Source organism: Recurvomyces mirabilis (assembly GCF_035927965.1).
Source record: "Recurvomyces mirabilis strain CCFEE 5264 chromosome Unknown scaffold_33, whole genome shotgun sequence".
NCBI classification, from domain to species: Eukaryota; Fungi; Ascomycota; class Dothideomycetes; order Mycosphaerellales; family Teratosphaeriaceae; genus Recurvomyces; species Recurvomyces mirabilis.
The window spans coordinates 285276-302600 of record NW_027041967.1 but is presented as its reverse complement, the minus strand read 5'-3'; the positions used below and the strand labels follow the sequence as shown (position 1 = coordinate 302600).

General features: G+C 50.1%; 8 protein-coding genes across 8 annotated transcripts; 2 read left to right on the top strand and 6 right to left on the bottom strand.

Moving 5' to 3' along the window:
• Window positions 1–4594: 4594 nt before the first annotated feature.
• Window positions 4595–5518, top strand: LTS14_009779 (uncharacterized protein; the record flags this gene model as incomplete). Its single annotated transcript, XM_064842459.1, has 1 exon — window positions 4595–5518. One exon carries the CDS (start codon window positions 4595–4597, stop codon window positions 5516–5518), a length of 924 nt encoding a protein of 307 aa, XP_064690087.1.
• A 1140-nt stretch (window positions 5519–6658) lies between these two features.
• LTS14_009778 (uncharacterized protein) lies at window positions 6659–7246 on the bottom strand (the record flags this gene model as incomplete). The annotated part of the gene is made up of 3 exons (XM_064842458.1): window positions 6659–6773; window positions 6821–6928; window positions 6984–7246. 3 exons carry the CDS (start codon window positions 7244–7246, stop codon window positions 6659–6661), a joined length of 486 nt encoding a protein of 161 aa, XP_064690086.1.
• A 35-nt stretch (window positions 7247–7281) lies between these two features.
• Window positions 7282–8254, bottom strand: LTS14_009777 (uncharacterized protein; the record flags this gene model as incomplete). The annotated part of the gene is made up of 4 exons (XM_064842457.1): window positions 7282–7617; window positions 7644–8110; window positions 8169–8185; window positions 8244–8254. 4 exons carry the CDS (start codon window positions 8252–8254, stop codon window positions 7282–7284), a joined length of 831 nt encoding a protein of 276 aa, XP_064690085.1.
• Window positions 8255–8335: 81 nt separating this feature from the next.
• On the bottom strand, window positions 8336–8584 carry LTS14_009776 (uncharacterized protein; the record flags this gene model as incomplete). The annotated part of the gene is made up of 1 exon (XM_064842456.1): window positions 8336–8584. One exon carries the CDS (start codon window positions 8582–8584, stop codon window positions 8336–8338), a length of 249 nt encoding a protein of 82 aa, XP_064690084.1.
• Window positions 8585–11497: 2913 nt separating this feature from the next.
• Window positions 11498–12802, bottom strand: LTS14_009775 (uncharacterized protein; the record flags this gene model as incomplete). Its single annotated transcript, XM_064842455.1, has 5 exons — window positions 11498–11822; window positions 11882–12291; window positions 12349–12412; window positions 12476–12505; window positions 12558–12802. 5 exons carry the CDS (start codon window positions 12800–12802, stop codon window positions 11498–11500), a joined length of 1074 nt encoding a protein of 357 aa, XP_064690083.1.
• A 581-nt stretch (window positions 12803–13383) lies between these two features.
• On the bottom strand, window positions 13384–14416 carry LTS14_009774 (uncharacterized protein; the record flags this gene model as incomplete). Its single annotated transcript, XM_064842454.1, has 2 exons — window positions 13384–13430; window positions 13462–14416. The coding sequence occupies 2 exons, from the start codon at window positions 14414–14416 to the stop codon at window positions 13384–13386; spliced, it is 1002 nt and encodes a 333-aa protein (XP_064690082.1).
• Window positions 14417–15045: 629 nt separating this feature from the next.
• LTS14_009773 (uncharacterized protein) lies at window positions 15046–15924 on the top strand (the record flags this gene model as incomplete). The annotated part of the gene is made up of 2 exons (XM_064842453.1): window positions 15046–15201; window positions 15256–15924. The coding sequence occupies 2 exons, from the start codon at window positions 15046–15048 to the stop codon at window positions 15922–15924; spliced, it is 825 nt and encodes a 274-aa protein (XP_064690081.1).
• Window positions 15925–16014: 90 nt separating this feature from the next.
• Window positions 16015–17208, bottom strand: LTS14_009772 (uncharacterized protein; the record flags this gene model as incomplete). The annotated part of the gene is made up of 4 exons (XM_064842452.1): window positions 16015–16577; window positions 16634–16802; window positions 16864–16947; window positions 16996–17208. The coding sequence occupies 4 exons, from the start codon at window positions 17206–17208 to the stop codon at window positions 16015–16017; spliced, it is 1029 nt and encodes a 342-aa protein (XP_064690080.1).
• Window positions 17209–17325: the final 117 nt, after the last annotated feature.

Sequence of the window (17325 nt, the reverse complement as noted above, 5' to 3'; positions counted from 1 at the left end):
GTACTGCCTGGTTGTAAGAACGGACTACTACCAACCCCGCCTTGCCTATTAGACGAGTCCCTGCGGTAGCGGCCTACTACGGCTGCCGCTAGGGTACTCTAATTAACGTGCTCTTCGAGGCTACCTAGCTACTACCCTAGCAACTACGAAAATAGTAAGGGTGGTAGGCTAGTAGCAGGCCCTATAGCTCTAGCTAGAGCTCCGAGCTCTTAGGCTTTGTTAATCCTAGAAGCATACGGGAGAGGGACACCAGCCTAGGGATTAGGCACACTAGGTAGGAGTCGTAAGGGTGCGCTATACCCTAAAGCCGAGGGTTGGATCGACGGGACGCGCAGTCGACCGTATTCGGCGTCCTGCTACCTATAATTGCTAAAGCCGATCCCGATAGATTTGATACCGCTAGGGATCCGTCGCACCTAACTATCGTCGTCGGGGATAAGGTCGTAGAAAGCCGCTAGCTAGTAGAGAGTAGTCGATGAGTATACCGCGCTACGCTATTCGCTTATACTGCGGTACTATATATTTCTTAAGATGCCGGCGGCGGAGGTGATGTCGCCCTACACGATAGCAACGTCGGGCTTCGACTATCTGCCCCGACCTACGTCCTTGCTCTGTAGGCGTAGAATAGTATACTAGTTAATAGCATCGCGAGCAAGCACTAGTCTGTCCTTCTGCGACCACCTAGGGACGTTAGTTGCCTTAGCCAAGTTAGCGACTTAGCGAATAGGATTTTCTCGGCCTGTCTTAATAACCCCTATTAGAGGCCTAATCCCTAGCACAGCATCACCCTACACCGTATTAATAGTCTTCGCGAGCGCCGCCTTGTTGTCCCTCGTAGTACGACTAGCTGCCGCGGCCGCATAGAAGCCTCGGTAGGTATCCTCTAAGTCCTCGTCGCTAGTTACTTTCTACGCATAGTCGACCTCAACCTACTTACTTACCGCGAAGGCCGCCTCGTTCACATCCTTAGCCTTCTCCTTAAGCCAACTTATTAAGTGCCGCTAAACCTCGCCCCTATCCTCCTCGCCGAGCCTGCTCCTATATACTTCGATAAGGCCGATGTACGTAAGGTCGGCAGCCCTTAAGTACTTACCTACAACCTACTAGCCTGCTACGCTAAGCCTTCCTAACGCCTTATACGCTATAAGGAGCTAGTTTGCTAGCGCGGCTGGCGTCTGGGTAGTAAGCGGCATCGCCTGCTCGAGGCGGGAAGGTGCTATCGTACTCGGTACTATAGGTGTGGTATTCTATATACTAAGGGTAGGGTGTTCGTAGTAGGTGTAGTGTTCGAGGAGGGTGTAGTGTTCGAGAAGGGTGTAGTAGTCGAGAAGGGTATAATGTTTAAGGAGGGTGTAGTGTTCGAGAAGGGTGTAGTAGTCGAGAAGGGTGTAGTATTCGAGGAGGGTGTGGTATTAGAGGGTATAGTGTTCGAGGAGGGTATAGTGTTTAATAGGGTATAGTGTTCGAGGGTGTGGTTTTCGGGGAGGGTGCGGTGTTCGAGGGGGTGTGGTAGTAGTATTCGAGGAGGGTGTAGTATTCGAAGAGGGTGTAGCGTTTAAGGAGGGTATAGTGCTAGTACTGTTTGTTTGCTAGTGCTTGTAGTGTGTCCTTGCTAGCTGTAGGCGTTCGGAAGTACGTTCTCGAGCGAGTTAAAGGTCGGTACTTATAGCGAAGGCATAGCTGCGTATAACACCGCCAGTAGCCGTATCTAGCGTGTAACACCGCTAGTAGCCGTATTTGGCCGCATAAGAAGTAAATATTTTAAGTAAATAGGCGTAGCGCTAAGTAAATGGGCGTAGTACTAGGTGAATAGGCGTGGCGCTAAGTGAATAGGCGTGGCGCTAAGTAAATAGACGTGGCGCTAAGTAAATAGGTGTCGCGCTAAGTAAATAGGTGTCGCGCTAAGTGAATAGGCGTAGCGCTAAGTAAATAGACGTCGTACGAGGTCTAGCGGTAGAGAGCCCACCCTATAGTCAATATCGTAGGTTAATATCGCAATCTAATTCTACCGTAGAGTAGCTAATAATACGATAGCAGATAGCGTAGGGGGTAGAGAGAAGGGAGAAGGGAGTAGAGGAGGTTGTCGAGCAGTATAAGCATTACTAGACTCTATTGTTACTACCTATATTACGGAATACGGAAGGTAGATAGTATATCGCAGCTTCGAGGGCACGCTAAAGTTATATAATATAGAGGCTAGAGCTAGGGTATTAGGCACGAATACGTCGGAGGGAGTTGTAGCGTATACACCCTAACGCTATATATGCCGTATATAGCTTGTAGAGGGTAGGGAGGGCTAAGGTAAGTAGAGTTAAAGGGTTAAGGTAAGCAGAGTTAAAGACTACTACCGTAGTGGTCTTCGGGAGCAGCCGAACTTCGCGGAGGCGGCTATACTTTACCCCGCGCTCCTGTACGTACGGGCGCATGTCCGCACGCCCTCGCGCCTCCGACGACTACTAGCGTACACCTATACCCTAACCCTAGTACTGCGAAATACTGTCTAGACGTACTAGAAATAATACCGGACAGATAATCGAGTACTGCGAGTAAGATGCATCCTGTTTTAGCGTGTAGAACGGCGCCTGTAGGCAGTTCTAGAAGTGCGGATCCTACTGAATAGGATCCTACTAAAATCTAGACCGTGCAGCTTCGCGCCTTACCGGATTTAGGGAGGATCCTATTGATGTTCAGTTGCCTCCTAGGCCTCATATTGGTTAGGAATAAAGAAACTAGATTATATAAAGGTCGGACCGTTTCTAATCGCTAAGAAAAGAGGCGAACTTAACTACTAACTTAAACTACCTAGGGATACTAAGGTATACCCTATATTCTATATTTCCCTCCTCGAACTAGCGTACCTAGATACCGCGCTCTAAACGATATTATACTACGAATCCTAGGAAAACTAAGAGTAGGAAGTAGAAGAAATCCTAAAGAGAAAAGGTTAGAAATACTTAGTTAAATAGAAAGGATACCCTAGCGAAGATAATACTTAGGAACCTAAGGCTTACCTTAAGAACTACTAGAATCTTCTATAATAATTTTAGGACTAGAGAAATTAATTACGCTATTAATAAAGTCGAGGGACGACTATATAGCCGAAGATAGACCTACTATAGTATCCGCTATAGGATAGTCCTCGCTCTCTAACTTACTAGTTGCCTCTATCTCTAACTCTAGATACGCGGCCTTTAGTCTTACGCGCTCGTCTGCCTACTTTAGGATTTTCTTATTCTATATAAGGCGACCTAAAACTACGGATAACTCTTCCTTATCCTTCTCTACCTTTCTCCTATACTCCTCGCGAGTACGATCTAGCGACTCCTAAGATATATTTATATACTTACGTTCTAGGCGAACGTACTCGGAATATCTTAAGCGGGAATTTAACTCTATTATAATATAGTAGTATCTAGAAAATAGGTAACGCTCGTAAGGAATAGCGGCAGATTCTCTATACTACTAAATCTCCTAGGTAAGGCGAAGTCGGTTTTTTACGACTAAAGAACTTATTATTATATAACGAAATAAGAGAATTGCGGGAACTCTATAATTACTTATAGATTAGGGACTAATATACGCTAGACCTAGAAAAGCGTAAGATTACTCTACGTCTAAGTAACTATAGGGTAGCGGTTATCCTATAGCCTAACCCGACCTATAGTAAACCTAACTATACGGTCAAATAAACTATAGGATTACAAATACTATATAATAACGATTACCTTATACTCTACTAGACTATAAAGTAATAACGCTATAAGAATATAACGACTATAAGGGAGGATAGTATTATAAATACGTATATAGGATCGGGCGTAGTTTTGCTACTAGCGGCCTATATCCTATAAAGGCGAGAATAGCGGCTATACGCCTTATCTCCGACTTAGTAGGAATCCCTAGTCGTATAGAGGATCGCTTTGTTACTAGGTAACTAAGTAATTAGGATTAAGAATACCTATAGTAACTACGATCTAGTTACGACTACTACGGGTAATCGCGATTATTATACGAATCTCCTATATATATAGAATAGACGTTTCCTACGTAGGTAGTTCGTATTTAACCTAAGTTACTAACCCGCTAAAAGGTTAAAACCTTAGAGTAGTTACTTACCTAACCTATCGCTTAGAACTTACTCGTCTAACGAGCTCTAACCCTCTTATACCGTAGGTATATAACAATTCTACTAATATTTAGTTACCTCCTAGGCCTTATATTAGTTAGGTTAGATAAGTAACTACTCTAAGGTTTAAAATTTTAGTAGGTTAGTAACCTAGGTTAAATATAAACTATTAATATAAGAAATATCTATTCTATATATATAGAAGATTTATATAATAGTTATAATTATCTATAGTAGTTATAACTAGATTATAGTTATTAGAGGTAATCTTAACTATAATCGCTTAATTACCTAGGAATAAAGTAATCCCTTATACGACCGTAGATTTCTACTAAGTTAGGGTTAGGGCGCACAGCCGCTATTCCTAACTTTATAGGATGCAGGCCGGTAGCGGTAAAACTACGCCCGATCCTGCACACGTGTCCGTTCCACGGGGTCTGCAACTCTCGCATTAACTAATATCACGGCATGCCTACATCATTATTCAGCCAGAGAGCACTCTGGAACGCTGTGCTTCTCACGCTGGTCCTTCACGCATGCGATGAGATCGTATCGCGCCACCTGTGGGAACATGTCGTAGAGAGCTTCGTGTCAGCTGTACCACTCGACTGGTTGAGGGAAGGCGAGGAGGATGTTGTCCTAACACACCGGAATAGCCTGTCGAACCGCGAATTTTATCTGCAAGAAATGCCTAAGAGTTTGCTCATGAATCTGGCTTTACAAACTCTGGCCTTCTACAAAGCGTGCTGGCTCGAGTGGGCGTTCCCAACTCGACCGCAGCCAGAGCGATCCGACACAGCGCAGGCGGGAGAGGTGGCCAAAGAGATCCGCGGCCGTGAAGAGATGGAGCAGGAGATCATGCAGAAGCTCATTGCAGACGGACGCGTCACACCTGCGGGCATTAATTGGCGGAGCGTGCTGCTCAGGTGGCTTGTTGATGACACCTTGGGGACACTGTTCTTTGGTATAGTCGGCCATGCACTCTATTCCGCAACGCGGCTACATCCGCTGCAGCAGATCGTACAGGACTATCCACAAGCTGTAGGAGCTCACTTCCTAAGCTACTGGCTCAGCCCAAACCCTTTCTTCTCCATCATCGGTCATGCCTATGTGCCTGCCGTATATCGGATACAGTTCTGGGCGGCCGCAGATTTGGCGCTGAACTTGAGTTTGAGCTTGCTCTTACGTCCTGTTGTGCCGTGGTTCATGCGCCTGGAGCCCGTGAAGAACTTCTTCGAGGAAGGAGCGGCACAGAACCGACTCAACAGCTGGTGGGCTAGGGAGATGAAGCGCCATGATGAGGAGAGAAAGAAGCTTGATGCCGAAATGCAGGCCATGTTCGACGGCTGGAAAACCGATGCAGATGGAGTGTCCAAGGGAGACGAGTTATGAGACCGCGATCAAGCGTTTCAGGACTCCACCTAGTCTGCTTGAGCAAGTGCCGTATCAGGACTACAGAGAATTTCTGATGCGAAGCGAGGACTACACACGCATACAGCCAAGGCCCCCATACACAGCCACAATTGTATACAAGCGCAATCGTTTCATGCAGGCGCCATACATGCGGTCATGGGGCGGCTCGACAGCCATGCAACCTCGGAAAGAGCACATGCTCGCTGACTCTTGCAGCGGTCGACGGTATACTCACATAGTACTGGAACTTCACGTTCCTCCCACGTACTCGTGACGATGGCCGAGACTACGGACGATGTAGAGAATCGTATCGCAGATATACTGACGCAAGCCGAAGCGCACAAGCGCGAGGGACGCCCGGTATCGCCTATGACGTTGGCTGCCGACGCCAGTAATCCGTACGAACACTCCCTGAGCGGTCAAATGATGGCGCAAGCCGAGGATATCGTAGGATGAACGCTGACGACTCGCCTGAGCCTGTCGCTGCATCCATGTCACAGATTTACAATTGCAATACTGAAGAGGGCCATTAGAGCGCTGCAGAAGTGTATACTTCGTTGAACGTTCAAAGAAAAGGATTACAATCACTGCACTGGGACACGGTTGAGGTGCCCAACGAAGGCGCTTATGCGACATGCCTCCGGTCTATGATACTCACCACTTACGCACTCGAGGAAGCGCCGCCGTATTGAGTCTTGTGATGTACTTGGGTCGACCCCAACAATACTGTGAAGGCCGTCCTTAATCAAGACCTCCTCAAAACTACCCGAAACCTTACTACGGCGTTGTCAGTCCTGCGACGAGTCTCTGCGCTGCAATACTGCTTCTGGGTCGACACCATCTGCATCAGTCAAGAAGCCTTAGCTGAGCGCGCTGCACAAGTCGCAATTATTCGCGACATCTGTCGCTCCGCTCGAGAAGTGATAGTCTGGCTCGGGTCAGCTCGTGGCATACATCACGATGAAACCGCGGTATTGACCGGGTACCTAGTGTCGCCCAAAACGCAACTGATGCTTCCCCATCTTATAAAAGTGACGGGTACATACTCTTGTTGTATCGCTGTGTGCGATGCAGGTATCGCCACAATCACATGACTATGAACCCAGGTCGTCCTATTCATCACGCATAATCTTTGACTTTCGAGACTGGGGGTTGGTACAGAGTCCGTCCTCTTACAACGTACCAAGCGGAAGCGATGACCATGATACCTCCGTTCATCGCGATGGCCCAGTTCCTGCAAGCGTCAATTGTCAGCGTGAAGAAGTGGATGTCAACACTTACATAGAAACAGCATCTGGGTGATTTGACAACGGCCAAAGCAAAAAGAAGAAGACTGGGAAGACAGAGCCCCACCCAACAACGGCAATCACGAAGCCGTAGCGATTCCATCTGAAATCAACAGTCAGCTTGTTTCCAACCTCGAACAAGTCTTGCCAACACTTACTCCCCACGAGGTGGCTTCGCATGCGTGGCACGATTCCAAATGTAGCATCCGACAACAATTAGATAAGTGGCCAGAATAGAGATGCCACCAAGTGAGTTGATAGCGTTGAGTGCCGCGCATGAGCCAATATTGATCAATGAGATCAATGCCACAATGATGACGGTGGTCAACACGGCATGTACGGGAACGTTGGATTTGGCCGAGACCTGAGCCAGCCACGCAGATCCTGGAAGACCATTGTCACGGGCGGACGACCACTGCATGGATCAGCTTGAGGGATGTTCATCTAGACGCGCGATTATGTAAATGTGGTACATTCCACTTGACGTGATGCACATGCGCCTTCAGCTATGCAAGCGGAGATCGACTCGATCACAACAAGAGCTGCCATTGCATTCGTAGCGGATCTGCTTTTGGTCACATCGTAGAAGACCTGGATGCAGACGACACCGATCGGAGTTGATAAGGTGGCGTCAAGATCGTCTATGGCCGTAACGTAGACATCAGCGAGAGCAATGACCATGATCGCGTTCATGACGATACTCCACGTTATCACTCTCGGCATTGTTGTTGACGCATTCTGTGTCTCTTCGGCTGAGTAGTAGTTCAGTACGAGTATGACGATCTCGAGGATCTGTAACAAGATAGCAATTTACTCACACATGTGCACTGGCGACTCGTACCCAACCAGCATAGCGGGCTGTTCATCATCGTGATAATACCCGACAGGCCATCACTTCCCCAGTTCCCGCCGTCTGTGAAGTGTGTGAACTTATCAAAGGCATTACGCCTCGGACCCGTCACAAGCAAGGTGACGAAGATTCCAAACCATCCTACGACATGTAAGACGAAGAAAATGACTTCTATGGCAGGTAGCCGAGGCGCAAGAACCGTGTTGAAGAATAGACCGAAGCATACTACTGCCCAGGTGAGTAGTGTTGCGTGCCATGGCTGGGCTGCATAGTCGGGATAGTTGAGCACGGCGAGGCCTTGGATCGTTGTAGCCGCAGTGAACGACACCAGAGTGAGATAGCTGACCCAGCCTAGGGATACCAACCAGCCTGTGATGTAACTGAGGAAGCTCTGCACTCGTCGTGGGGCGAGCTCCGAGACCCAATGATACTGGCCTGAGTCCCCGTATCAGTATAGTACGTTCACAAGTGCACTACGGAAAGACAGACATACCGCCTGCCGTTGGAGCGCTGTATATAAGTCAGTCTTTGCTTTGGTGATACCTCGGGCACGGCCAAGGCAACTTACATCGCTGCCATCTCCCCAATGGTGAGATAGATACACGTTAGAGCAAACGCGCCGTAGACTAAACCCCAGAACACGGGCGCCCGTCCACCAATTCATAGACCAAGTCCACTGACCACAAGCAAGGTCTCCCAGACTACCATAACACTGTTGGCAAACGCAATCATGCCTACCTTCTTGAAGTTACGTCGAAGAACCTGGGTCTTGCCAGGCGCTGACATGTCGTGATTGTCTCGAATGGGCCCTCTGTACTTCTCGGGAACGTTACTGACTGTGGTTACCGCTTTCTTCGTATCAGCATCATGACGGCCCTTTGAGAGATCGGAGAGCTCCCAATTGTCCATAGTGACCGTGCCGAACAAAGAGGACGCAAGCAGGATTGCTGACGACAAGGAAGTATACAGGAGGAAGCACGATCGCAAAGTACGAATCCTGAGAGACTTGGCGCGCTCACCAGTACTAGATCGATACTTTCCATGATCAACCTGCATCGATAGCGGGTCCTTTGTGCAAGGGATCGCATCACCGGAAAGTGCAGCTGCACATGCTGAAGGTGATGTTGATAGCGTGGGGTACGACTACAGGGACATCTTGCGGCGCGGCACTTAGCCGGGTTCGTAGCGTTCAAGCTAAACGCACAGTTTAGTGCTGGGGAGCGTCGGATGGATCGCGCAAGCCCTGCTTCATATCTAGGACGGCTGACGAGATCCCCATCTGAATCTCCATCACATCCGTTCTGGACAAAGTACGGCCTCATCACGGCAAGGCGAGCAGCCTACACTGCTAGGGCACAGCACGTCGAGACCATTGCATCGAAGTCAATGCGCATGATCTTGGTCTTGCAGCTGGGCGATGAGGCCGCGGTGTCCACGCCAGACAGTCACCCACTGCGCCCACAGAACTATATCTTGCCTTCTGAACATCCTTCTATGAAGCTCACCCACCAGCCTACCAAAATATACCAACCCTTGAAGCTCAGCTTCAATGACCTCGAGAAGACTGGGGCGTCGAACGCACGATCATCTATGCAGATCACTTGTTGGGGTGGATAACCGACGCTGAGCTTTGAACATGGCCGTCCTATCGGGCTCCTAAGCTACATGTGGTAAACGATGGCTCTCTGGTAGATGGTACAGTAATGACAGTGTGCATTCCTGTACGGCACGGTGTGCATCATTGTCGTATACTTCCTCGATAGCCATTCTCGCAATATGCTCAAGACACCTCTTCGGCTGCTCATGTTATGTAGATTTCGAGTACCGTATGGTGAGTATGGAGACCGCCAGCTCGCCGCCACTGGTGCCCAGCGACGACACACACCATGCAGCATCCATCATAAGGACAACCGCAATTCTTCTGTTTAAATCACTGCTATTTGTTGGCACACGACTGATCGTGAGATCGACCGTGGACACCGATCAACGTAGAGGCACGCGAGGCTCTCTACTCGGCATCGACGATTCTCTCGTTGTGGCGTCTACTGTAAGAGAGAATGATGTAGAACGGAGAGATCGGTGGTAACACGCTCTCCTGTGATAGGCTTTTTATGCCCTGCAATGTGCGCTTGTCTGGATAGCAACCACTTCTGGGCTCGGTTCATCAGCACACCGTCACAGGGACGACAAAGCTGAGAAAGCGCAAAAGGTTGGTCCGGTGTATCTGACCAAAGCTTGATCCAATCGACTGCCGGTCCACAACCTATAGATATACTACTCCTCGACGGTAGTTTTCGTTGCTTCCCTTGAATGTGCGAAAGCCTCAGTGGTTTATCTGGTGATACGCATCAACTCTGCGAGGTCGACTGCTATCACTCGCTCGCTTCAAGGCATGATGATCATAGTAGCCATCTGAACAATGGTCGTGCTCCTCGTCTTCATATTCGCATGTGGGATACAAAGGCCATGGATCATGACAGCTAGAGATTATCCTCACAGTGTAAGCCGCCCTCTCGACCGAACTGTGCTGACCGTTCATTTCGTGTGCTGATATCATAAAGCTCACGAAGTGGGTTATTCTAGGTGTTGGTGAGAGTGGTTTCGAGATTTCTTTCGTAGCATCTTCGATTTGGAATACCTGGTCTCTACACACGACCCGACAAAATAAGTTGATGGTCGTGGCTCTCTTCGCAATACGTTTGCCGTACGTTCTGACCCATCCCGAGCAGATACAGCTGCAAATAACGAGATCTGATGAGCTGACTGGTCAAAGCACAATCCTCATCGTTGCCATTCAGCTGAGCGTCTTTGGTCGACATGCCTTCTCCAGCGATCCTCTCCTCCAAGCCACGTCATTTATCTGCATATCGCAGCTGGTGTTATCGTATTCCATATGCACCGCGAACTTCCCAGCATTTCGTCGTGTGGCCAACGATATCCGAACAGACTTTGGTGGATTTGGGACAGCACGAGGCAGGCGCCCGAACGAGTCGAGCGCTGGCTATATTCGAGCTACAACCAAAGGACAACCTCTATCGGGGCAAGAGCCAGAGTACTTTCCGGCGACCATCATCTCCAAGCCTCGATCAAGCGCAGGCACAACGCTGCGTGATGTGCCGCCGTTGAATGGAGATTCCTCAAGCTATCCAGTCGAGGCACGGGGCAGAGACGGCACAAGTCTCGCCAGTGATACCATAAGTGACGACTGGAGTGATCAGATGATCATCAGGACTCGCAAAGATGTTGTTGTATCACGCGGTCCACGCGCAAAGACAGAAAGCTGACACGGGTATTGAGAGTTGACGCACGTATAGAGCAGCTGATAGCGTCAAATCATCGTTGCTGGGTTCGCGAGTCACCTCTTAGCGCCTCATCGCCGCTAGTCCTCTATGCAAGGGCGAACCAATAGGGTAGCCAACGCTAGCTTTGCTTCGTGGCGGGCAGCCCTCATGACAGGCGAGAGCGTCAGCTATGCATCCGAAGACAAGGTGACCCTCGTACTTCGACCCTCAGTGCATGCATCCTCCGAACCTTCTGACTTCCATATTCCGCAAGGCAATCTCTCGCTTCGTCATATTGCCATTGTCCGCATCCAAAGGATAGCTCGAAGGCATAGTACCATTATGTATCGGTACCAACGTGCCATTGAGGATCCCCGGCATGAAATCCTTATAGTGGCCGACCTGTCTTAGATGTTAGCAGGTGTCCGGCAATTTTTACCGCAGTGACTTGCCATGTCTAGCATCTCCTGCTTCGAAACGACCTCGTGGCTGTCCCAAGGTCATCAGCAATCACGTACGGCTTATTAGGGAAGAGTCATACTCACGCAGAATGTGCAGTAGCAATGGATCCCACACCCATCAGGAACTTCAAGTTATCCACCGTCCACGCACCAAGATCAGTGCCATATGGCATAATCTTCTTTGGCCTCCAGCCCTCAATGACATCCATGGCAAGCGGATTGGACGAGTCTCCAATCCTCGAGATGTAGATATTTGGTACATCGCCGACTTGTGAAGTGATGATGTCCCAAATCTGCTTTGCCGGCACTCCGACACGAGAGTTGACAACGGCCATTGCACGATCAGCGACCTGGTTTGAGATGGTGCCTCCGGTGATCGAGGATAATGACAAAGTTGTATTACCGCTGCGCACGCCTTCATGTTAGCCGAAACGTCGAGACCGTCATACGTATACTGGACTCACTGGAACGAATCCAAAGGAAAAGTACTGGTCAGATCGAGCAGCTTCGGCAGAAAGTCCATGATCTCCAGTATAGCATTCCGCCCGTACTGCGGCACAGACGAATGAGCCGTCTCTCCAATTGCAGTGACATTAATATTGATCGACCCTTTATGTCCTGTCGCCTGGAAAGACTCCGTAGGCTCACCGGTCATAATGAATTCGGGCTTCCAGGTCAGGGAGTCGACAAAAGTCTGCATCCCATCGCCATAGCGCTCCTCGCCCACATCGTATAAAAGACAGACGTCGCCATCTCGGAGGACACCGGCATCTTGAAGTTCGAGGAAGGCGATAACTTGTGCTGCGATTGAGCCCTTGGCGTCATTTGCGCCACGGCCGAAGATGTCGGTATCGTTATCTGAGGGTGGGTACCACTATGATCTAGGGTCAACGCCACGCAATATACGAGGGAGGATGTCGAGTAGCCTCACTGGGGGCACGACGTCTGTATGCGAGTTCATGATCAAGCGACATGTGCGATTCGTGCCCATGTATCTGTTGCTCAATCGTAAGCATTGAGATAGTAACCAAGACCCCTCGCTAGGCCGGCTAACTCACGCATATATGTTCTGCCGGCGGACATTGTATCTGCACATACTCTTAGCTTTGTTCTGTAAACACAACCGATGAGCGTACTCACGCCAGAATAGGGTTCTGCACTGGCTGCAATTCTACCGTCAATCCCTTCTCCTCGAGGTATCCCGACAGGAAATCGACCATAGGCGTCTCGAACCCAGAGGTAGAGTTCTGCTCAAGCATCTGCCAGTGAAGCGAGAACAGCTCGGGGTGCTGTAAAGAGACATTGCCAACATCCTGTCGTGGCTGGAGAACCGCTGCTGTGACCGCAGCGGCCCAAGGCAGGAGACAGAGGAGATAGGTTCGCATTATGAGAGATATACTTATGGTGTGTGTAGGTGTAGAAGAAAGGGCTCATTGACGAGGATGCGAGCAATGGTTATAACCTAAAGGATGCCAAGCTGCTTGCCCGCACAAAGGCAGAGATAGTCCCATTCCGATCTTGGAGGTACCGCGTGCTCCGCGAGAAGTCAGATAGACTTTCTGATAAGCTGGTGTGGATGTACGAGAGGTGACGAGTGAGGTTCTTGTTCGAGCGGGGTGAGGTCTCTCCAAGTCTTGGCTCGACGTCAGCCATGCATCGTATAAGTTCTCCTTAAGAAGTTGCCATATTCTGGAGTCGTACGGCAGCAAAGCCCATGGTACTGCTACAGCTATATATCTGTACAGCCTGTGCATCAGCATCATGTACATACAATCGTCACGCAGCAGTGCCATTGTCCCGCACAATCATACAGTGTCGCTCGAACGCCACAAGTCGTGAAACTTCCAACCGCTGTATACTGAACGCCCGCAGCCATTCCCATGGTGTTGGAGCTCAAACATGAATGCTGGAAGACGCCGTCCCATATCAAATCATGCAGGTAACATGTTCTGGCAGCGCTTCGGTTTCATAATAAGCCGTTCCCTTCGCCACTGAGGGCAGCATCAATGACTTCTATTGCAGGGACTTTAACAACATCGCCCACTTCTCCTCGGGTTCACCTCTAGATCAGCTTCCGTCTCATCGCCCGTCCAAGCCGAAAGTGCACCAGGCGTAGCAGGAAACCCCAACCAGCTCCTCCTCTTATCGCCTGCACCCACCCTAAAACTGCCATTACCACCATTCGGAAGATCAAAGTATCCCTGTCCACCATTGGCATCCACTCCCGGCGTTTTCCCCCTCGCCGTAAATTCTTCGAGCAGTCTAGCCTTCTCTGATCGCATGATATTCTGTTCGACCAGTTTACGTGTGATGACGCGGAAGACTTCGTCAATACCCTCGCCATCTTTGGCGGAGATTTCGTGGCAGCAGTCCCAGATTGCCTCTTGGCCCCAGAAGCCGGACGAGCGGTTGGTGTGTGGGCTGGAGATGGTGGTGGCGGTGGAGAGGCCATGGTGAGTACTTGGCGGACTACCCTGCGTGGCAGAGAGATTAGGTGTACCCGTAGCAGTCTCCGGGTATAGTTGCTCTGCAACATAGCCGATGCACCTCTCAAACGGCACCTCTCTCTTCTTGGGGTCCTGCGCTACGACATCGCTTTTCGTGCCTACTACATGGATGATCAGATCACCCCTGCCGGACTCGATCCCACAATTCTCCTTCAATTCCTGCAACCATCGTCCCATCTCATCGAAGCTTTTCTTGCTCGTAACGTCGTAGCACAGTATCGCCGCATGCGCTCCTCTATAATACAGCCTCGAGATGCTTCTGAAGCGTTCCTGCCCTGCCGTATCCCATATCTGCAATCTTATTGTCGCTCCAGACTCGGGATCATTGACTCTTGTTGTGAGGAAGGAGGCACCGACCGTGCTCTGAGCTTTTGCGGGTGGGATAAAGGCGTTCTTGACGTAACGGTGGACTAGCGATGTCTTGCCGACGCCCTGCGAGCCGAGGACGACGAGTTTAGCTTCGAGCGAGCTGGGCGGAGAGAAGGTGGTCATGTCTGTGGAGAGTTGTTGCTTGCATCAGGAAGGTGCGATGTTGTCAAGGTTGCCTTGCTGTTCGATCGGAGTGTCGTATGACCTGGGCGTTGTTCTCGTCGCTGGCTTTACACATGGTCATTTCATATACAGCTATACAGGGAATTATAGCGCATCAAGGGTTTGTGCGATTACATCCTGCTCATTCTTGACAGGCGCAAGGAATCGTGACGAGATGGACGCATCACATGGCAGCGGGACGTTGCCGTCAGCAAGCTTCCGTTTCGGGATCTCTTCGTGGGGGCGGAGATGGAGTTGAAGTTGAAGTGGAAGTGGGGGGTTGGCGGCAGCGCGAGGACAGAAGACTTCGGAACGACATAGCTTTGTATACTGCGACGCTGTGATAGAGGTGTAAGGTTGAAGTCCAAGCATGCGTGCAACTCAATTCACGCTGTCCACAAGCTGTCTAGCCTGGATATGCAGCTACAAGGAATATGCGTCGCTGCCAGTCCGACGGCATCGCGATTACTGGCATAGCGAGCTTCTATAGCGGAGGCCGCAGGCAGAGCTGAGCTGACTTGACCACGATACATCTATAAGTCTCCATCTTCCCGTCGAATCGACGGGTAATACCAGCAGCCATAGCATGCATGGCGGCCATGAAAGAAAACCCCATCAAACCCAAGATGGACATGCAACAATTCTACGACGAAGCAGATCCGAAACTAAGCGAAGATGCCAGATCTATCCTGACCAAATATAGTGGCATCCCAGCAGCAGAACTCATACCTCACCTCCGTACAGTGGTATGAATGGTTTGTCCATTCTCACTCTTCCATCCACTAACACTCCATCGCCAGCGAGACAAAGCATGGAACCTCTTCAAGTACCCCTGTGTCGGCCAATGGGCCTTCATCAGGTTTGGGATTTTGAAAGACCCGGTCTATCCATCCATAGTCGAACGTCTACAAGACGGCCAGACTCTGCTCGATCTCGCCTGTTGCTTCGGCCAAGACATGCGCAAACTTGTCGTTGATGGTGCTCCTTCCGAGAATCTCACGGGAACAGAACTCGAAGGTGGCTTCGTGAATCTAGGCTACGAGCTCTTCAATGACAGGGACAAGCTCAAGTCCCACTTCATCATTGGTGACTTCTTCGACAAGACAACCTTAAATCCAGAACGAGACACCTTTGACATGATCCACGCCGCCTCCTTCTTCCATCTCTTCTCCCGGGACGAGCAAGTGGAGGCTGTCACCAAGGCACTCCGCTCACTAAAGTCAAAACCAGGTTCAATGCTCTTCGGCCGACAGACAGCAGTGGCGAACGCCGGCGCAATCAAATTATCAGCAACTAGGTCAGGAGAAATGTACCGGCACACCCCCGAATCTTGGAAGGAGCTACTGGAGCAAGTGGTGAAGCAGATGGCTCTGGATGCGGAATGCAGCGTCGAGCCTACTGGCGACCAGAAATTAACGACGGGGGTGGGAATCTGGAATATGGTGCGCTTCTGCGTGATACTCAGATGAACCACAACTTCTAGACTACAAGTGGATGCAGTATACCGTCTCCGATGCAAACCTACAATAATCAATATACCATGGCATGCAGGGTATTGACTATCTCTTCCGCCTCTTCGCCGGCTTGCCGTATTCAGCCCTCTCATGCTCAACCTGATGCTCGCTGCCCACCTTGTGATCAAATGACATCACCTCTTTGATCTTACCACAGACATCAATCATCACCAACTCAACAGTAGGACTCGTCCGACTTCTTTTGGACACCTCGCAGATATGCAAACAAGCCACTTCCTGCAAGATCGCACAAGGTACTCCCGCCATCTGTAACAGCTGCCCAAAGTCCTGACCTTGATCTCTCAACCAGTCTGCTTGGCCCGTAATGATGGTCGTGGACGGCATGAACTCCTTCGCTTGCTGCGTAGTCATCAGGATAGGCGAGGCGAGGATACTGGTGCGGTCTTTGGTGTCGGTGCCGAAGTAATCAGTGATAGCTTCTTGGATAAAGGGGTTAGTCAGAAGTGGACCATGCTGGAACAGAAATTCGGAGAAGCGGGCTCCCGTGCTTGAGGAGTCGATCAGAGGATGCCAGAGGACTTGGTGGATGATGGGTAGATTCAGCTCGCGCTGATGGCTGAGGACGGAGACGGCTGTTACCAGTTGGCCTGCGGAAATAGTCAATTGCCGCTCGAGCTAAGCAATTCGAAGGATATTGACGTACCTCCAGCACTATCACCGCTCAGCACGACCTTATCGCCCTTGACACCGAACTCAGCACCGTGTTTGAGCACATGCTCGAGGACTTCTAAACACTGCTCCTCTTGCACAGGGAAGCGTGTCTCGGGAGCCAAAGAGTACTGTGGAAAGACTACCGAGAAGCCTGTCCGGCCCTATCGTTCTTCGTGTCAACGACCCTCACTCTACTACTCTCGGGATGATGTGCGAACATACCACAATATCACAAACGAAAGCCGTATAATCAAAAGCATCGCCAAATATCCATCCTCCGCCATGCACATGATACACGAGCGGCAGCTACTCATACACAGTAACATGCTTAGGGCGGTAGAGAAAGGTTTTCACCTTCCCGCGCGTAGCCGTAATCCCATGCTCCGAAATTGAGACGTCAGGATGTGGTGGACTCGAACCTTGCAACTGATCGAACAATTTTCTTGCTTGCGCAGGCGTCAAGTCATTCAGCTGCTTGCCATTGAGGAGAGCGCCTTCTTGTTCGCCGAGATCGATGTTTTGAGGATCAAGGTAAGGCGCCGGCGTTGGCATGGGGTCAGAGGCCATGGTGGGCAGATGAAGAGATCTGGGCGTCAAAGTCTGTACAAAGTCGAGCGAGACAGAACTATTCAGATTCGACTGTAGAGATGGAACCTTGGTGAAGGCGCGGTCATAATCGTATAT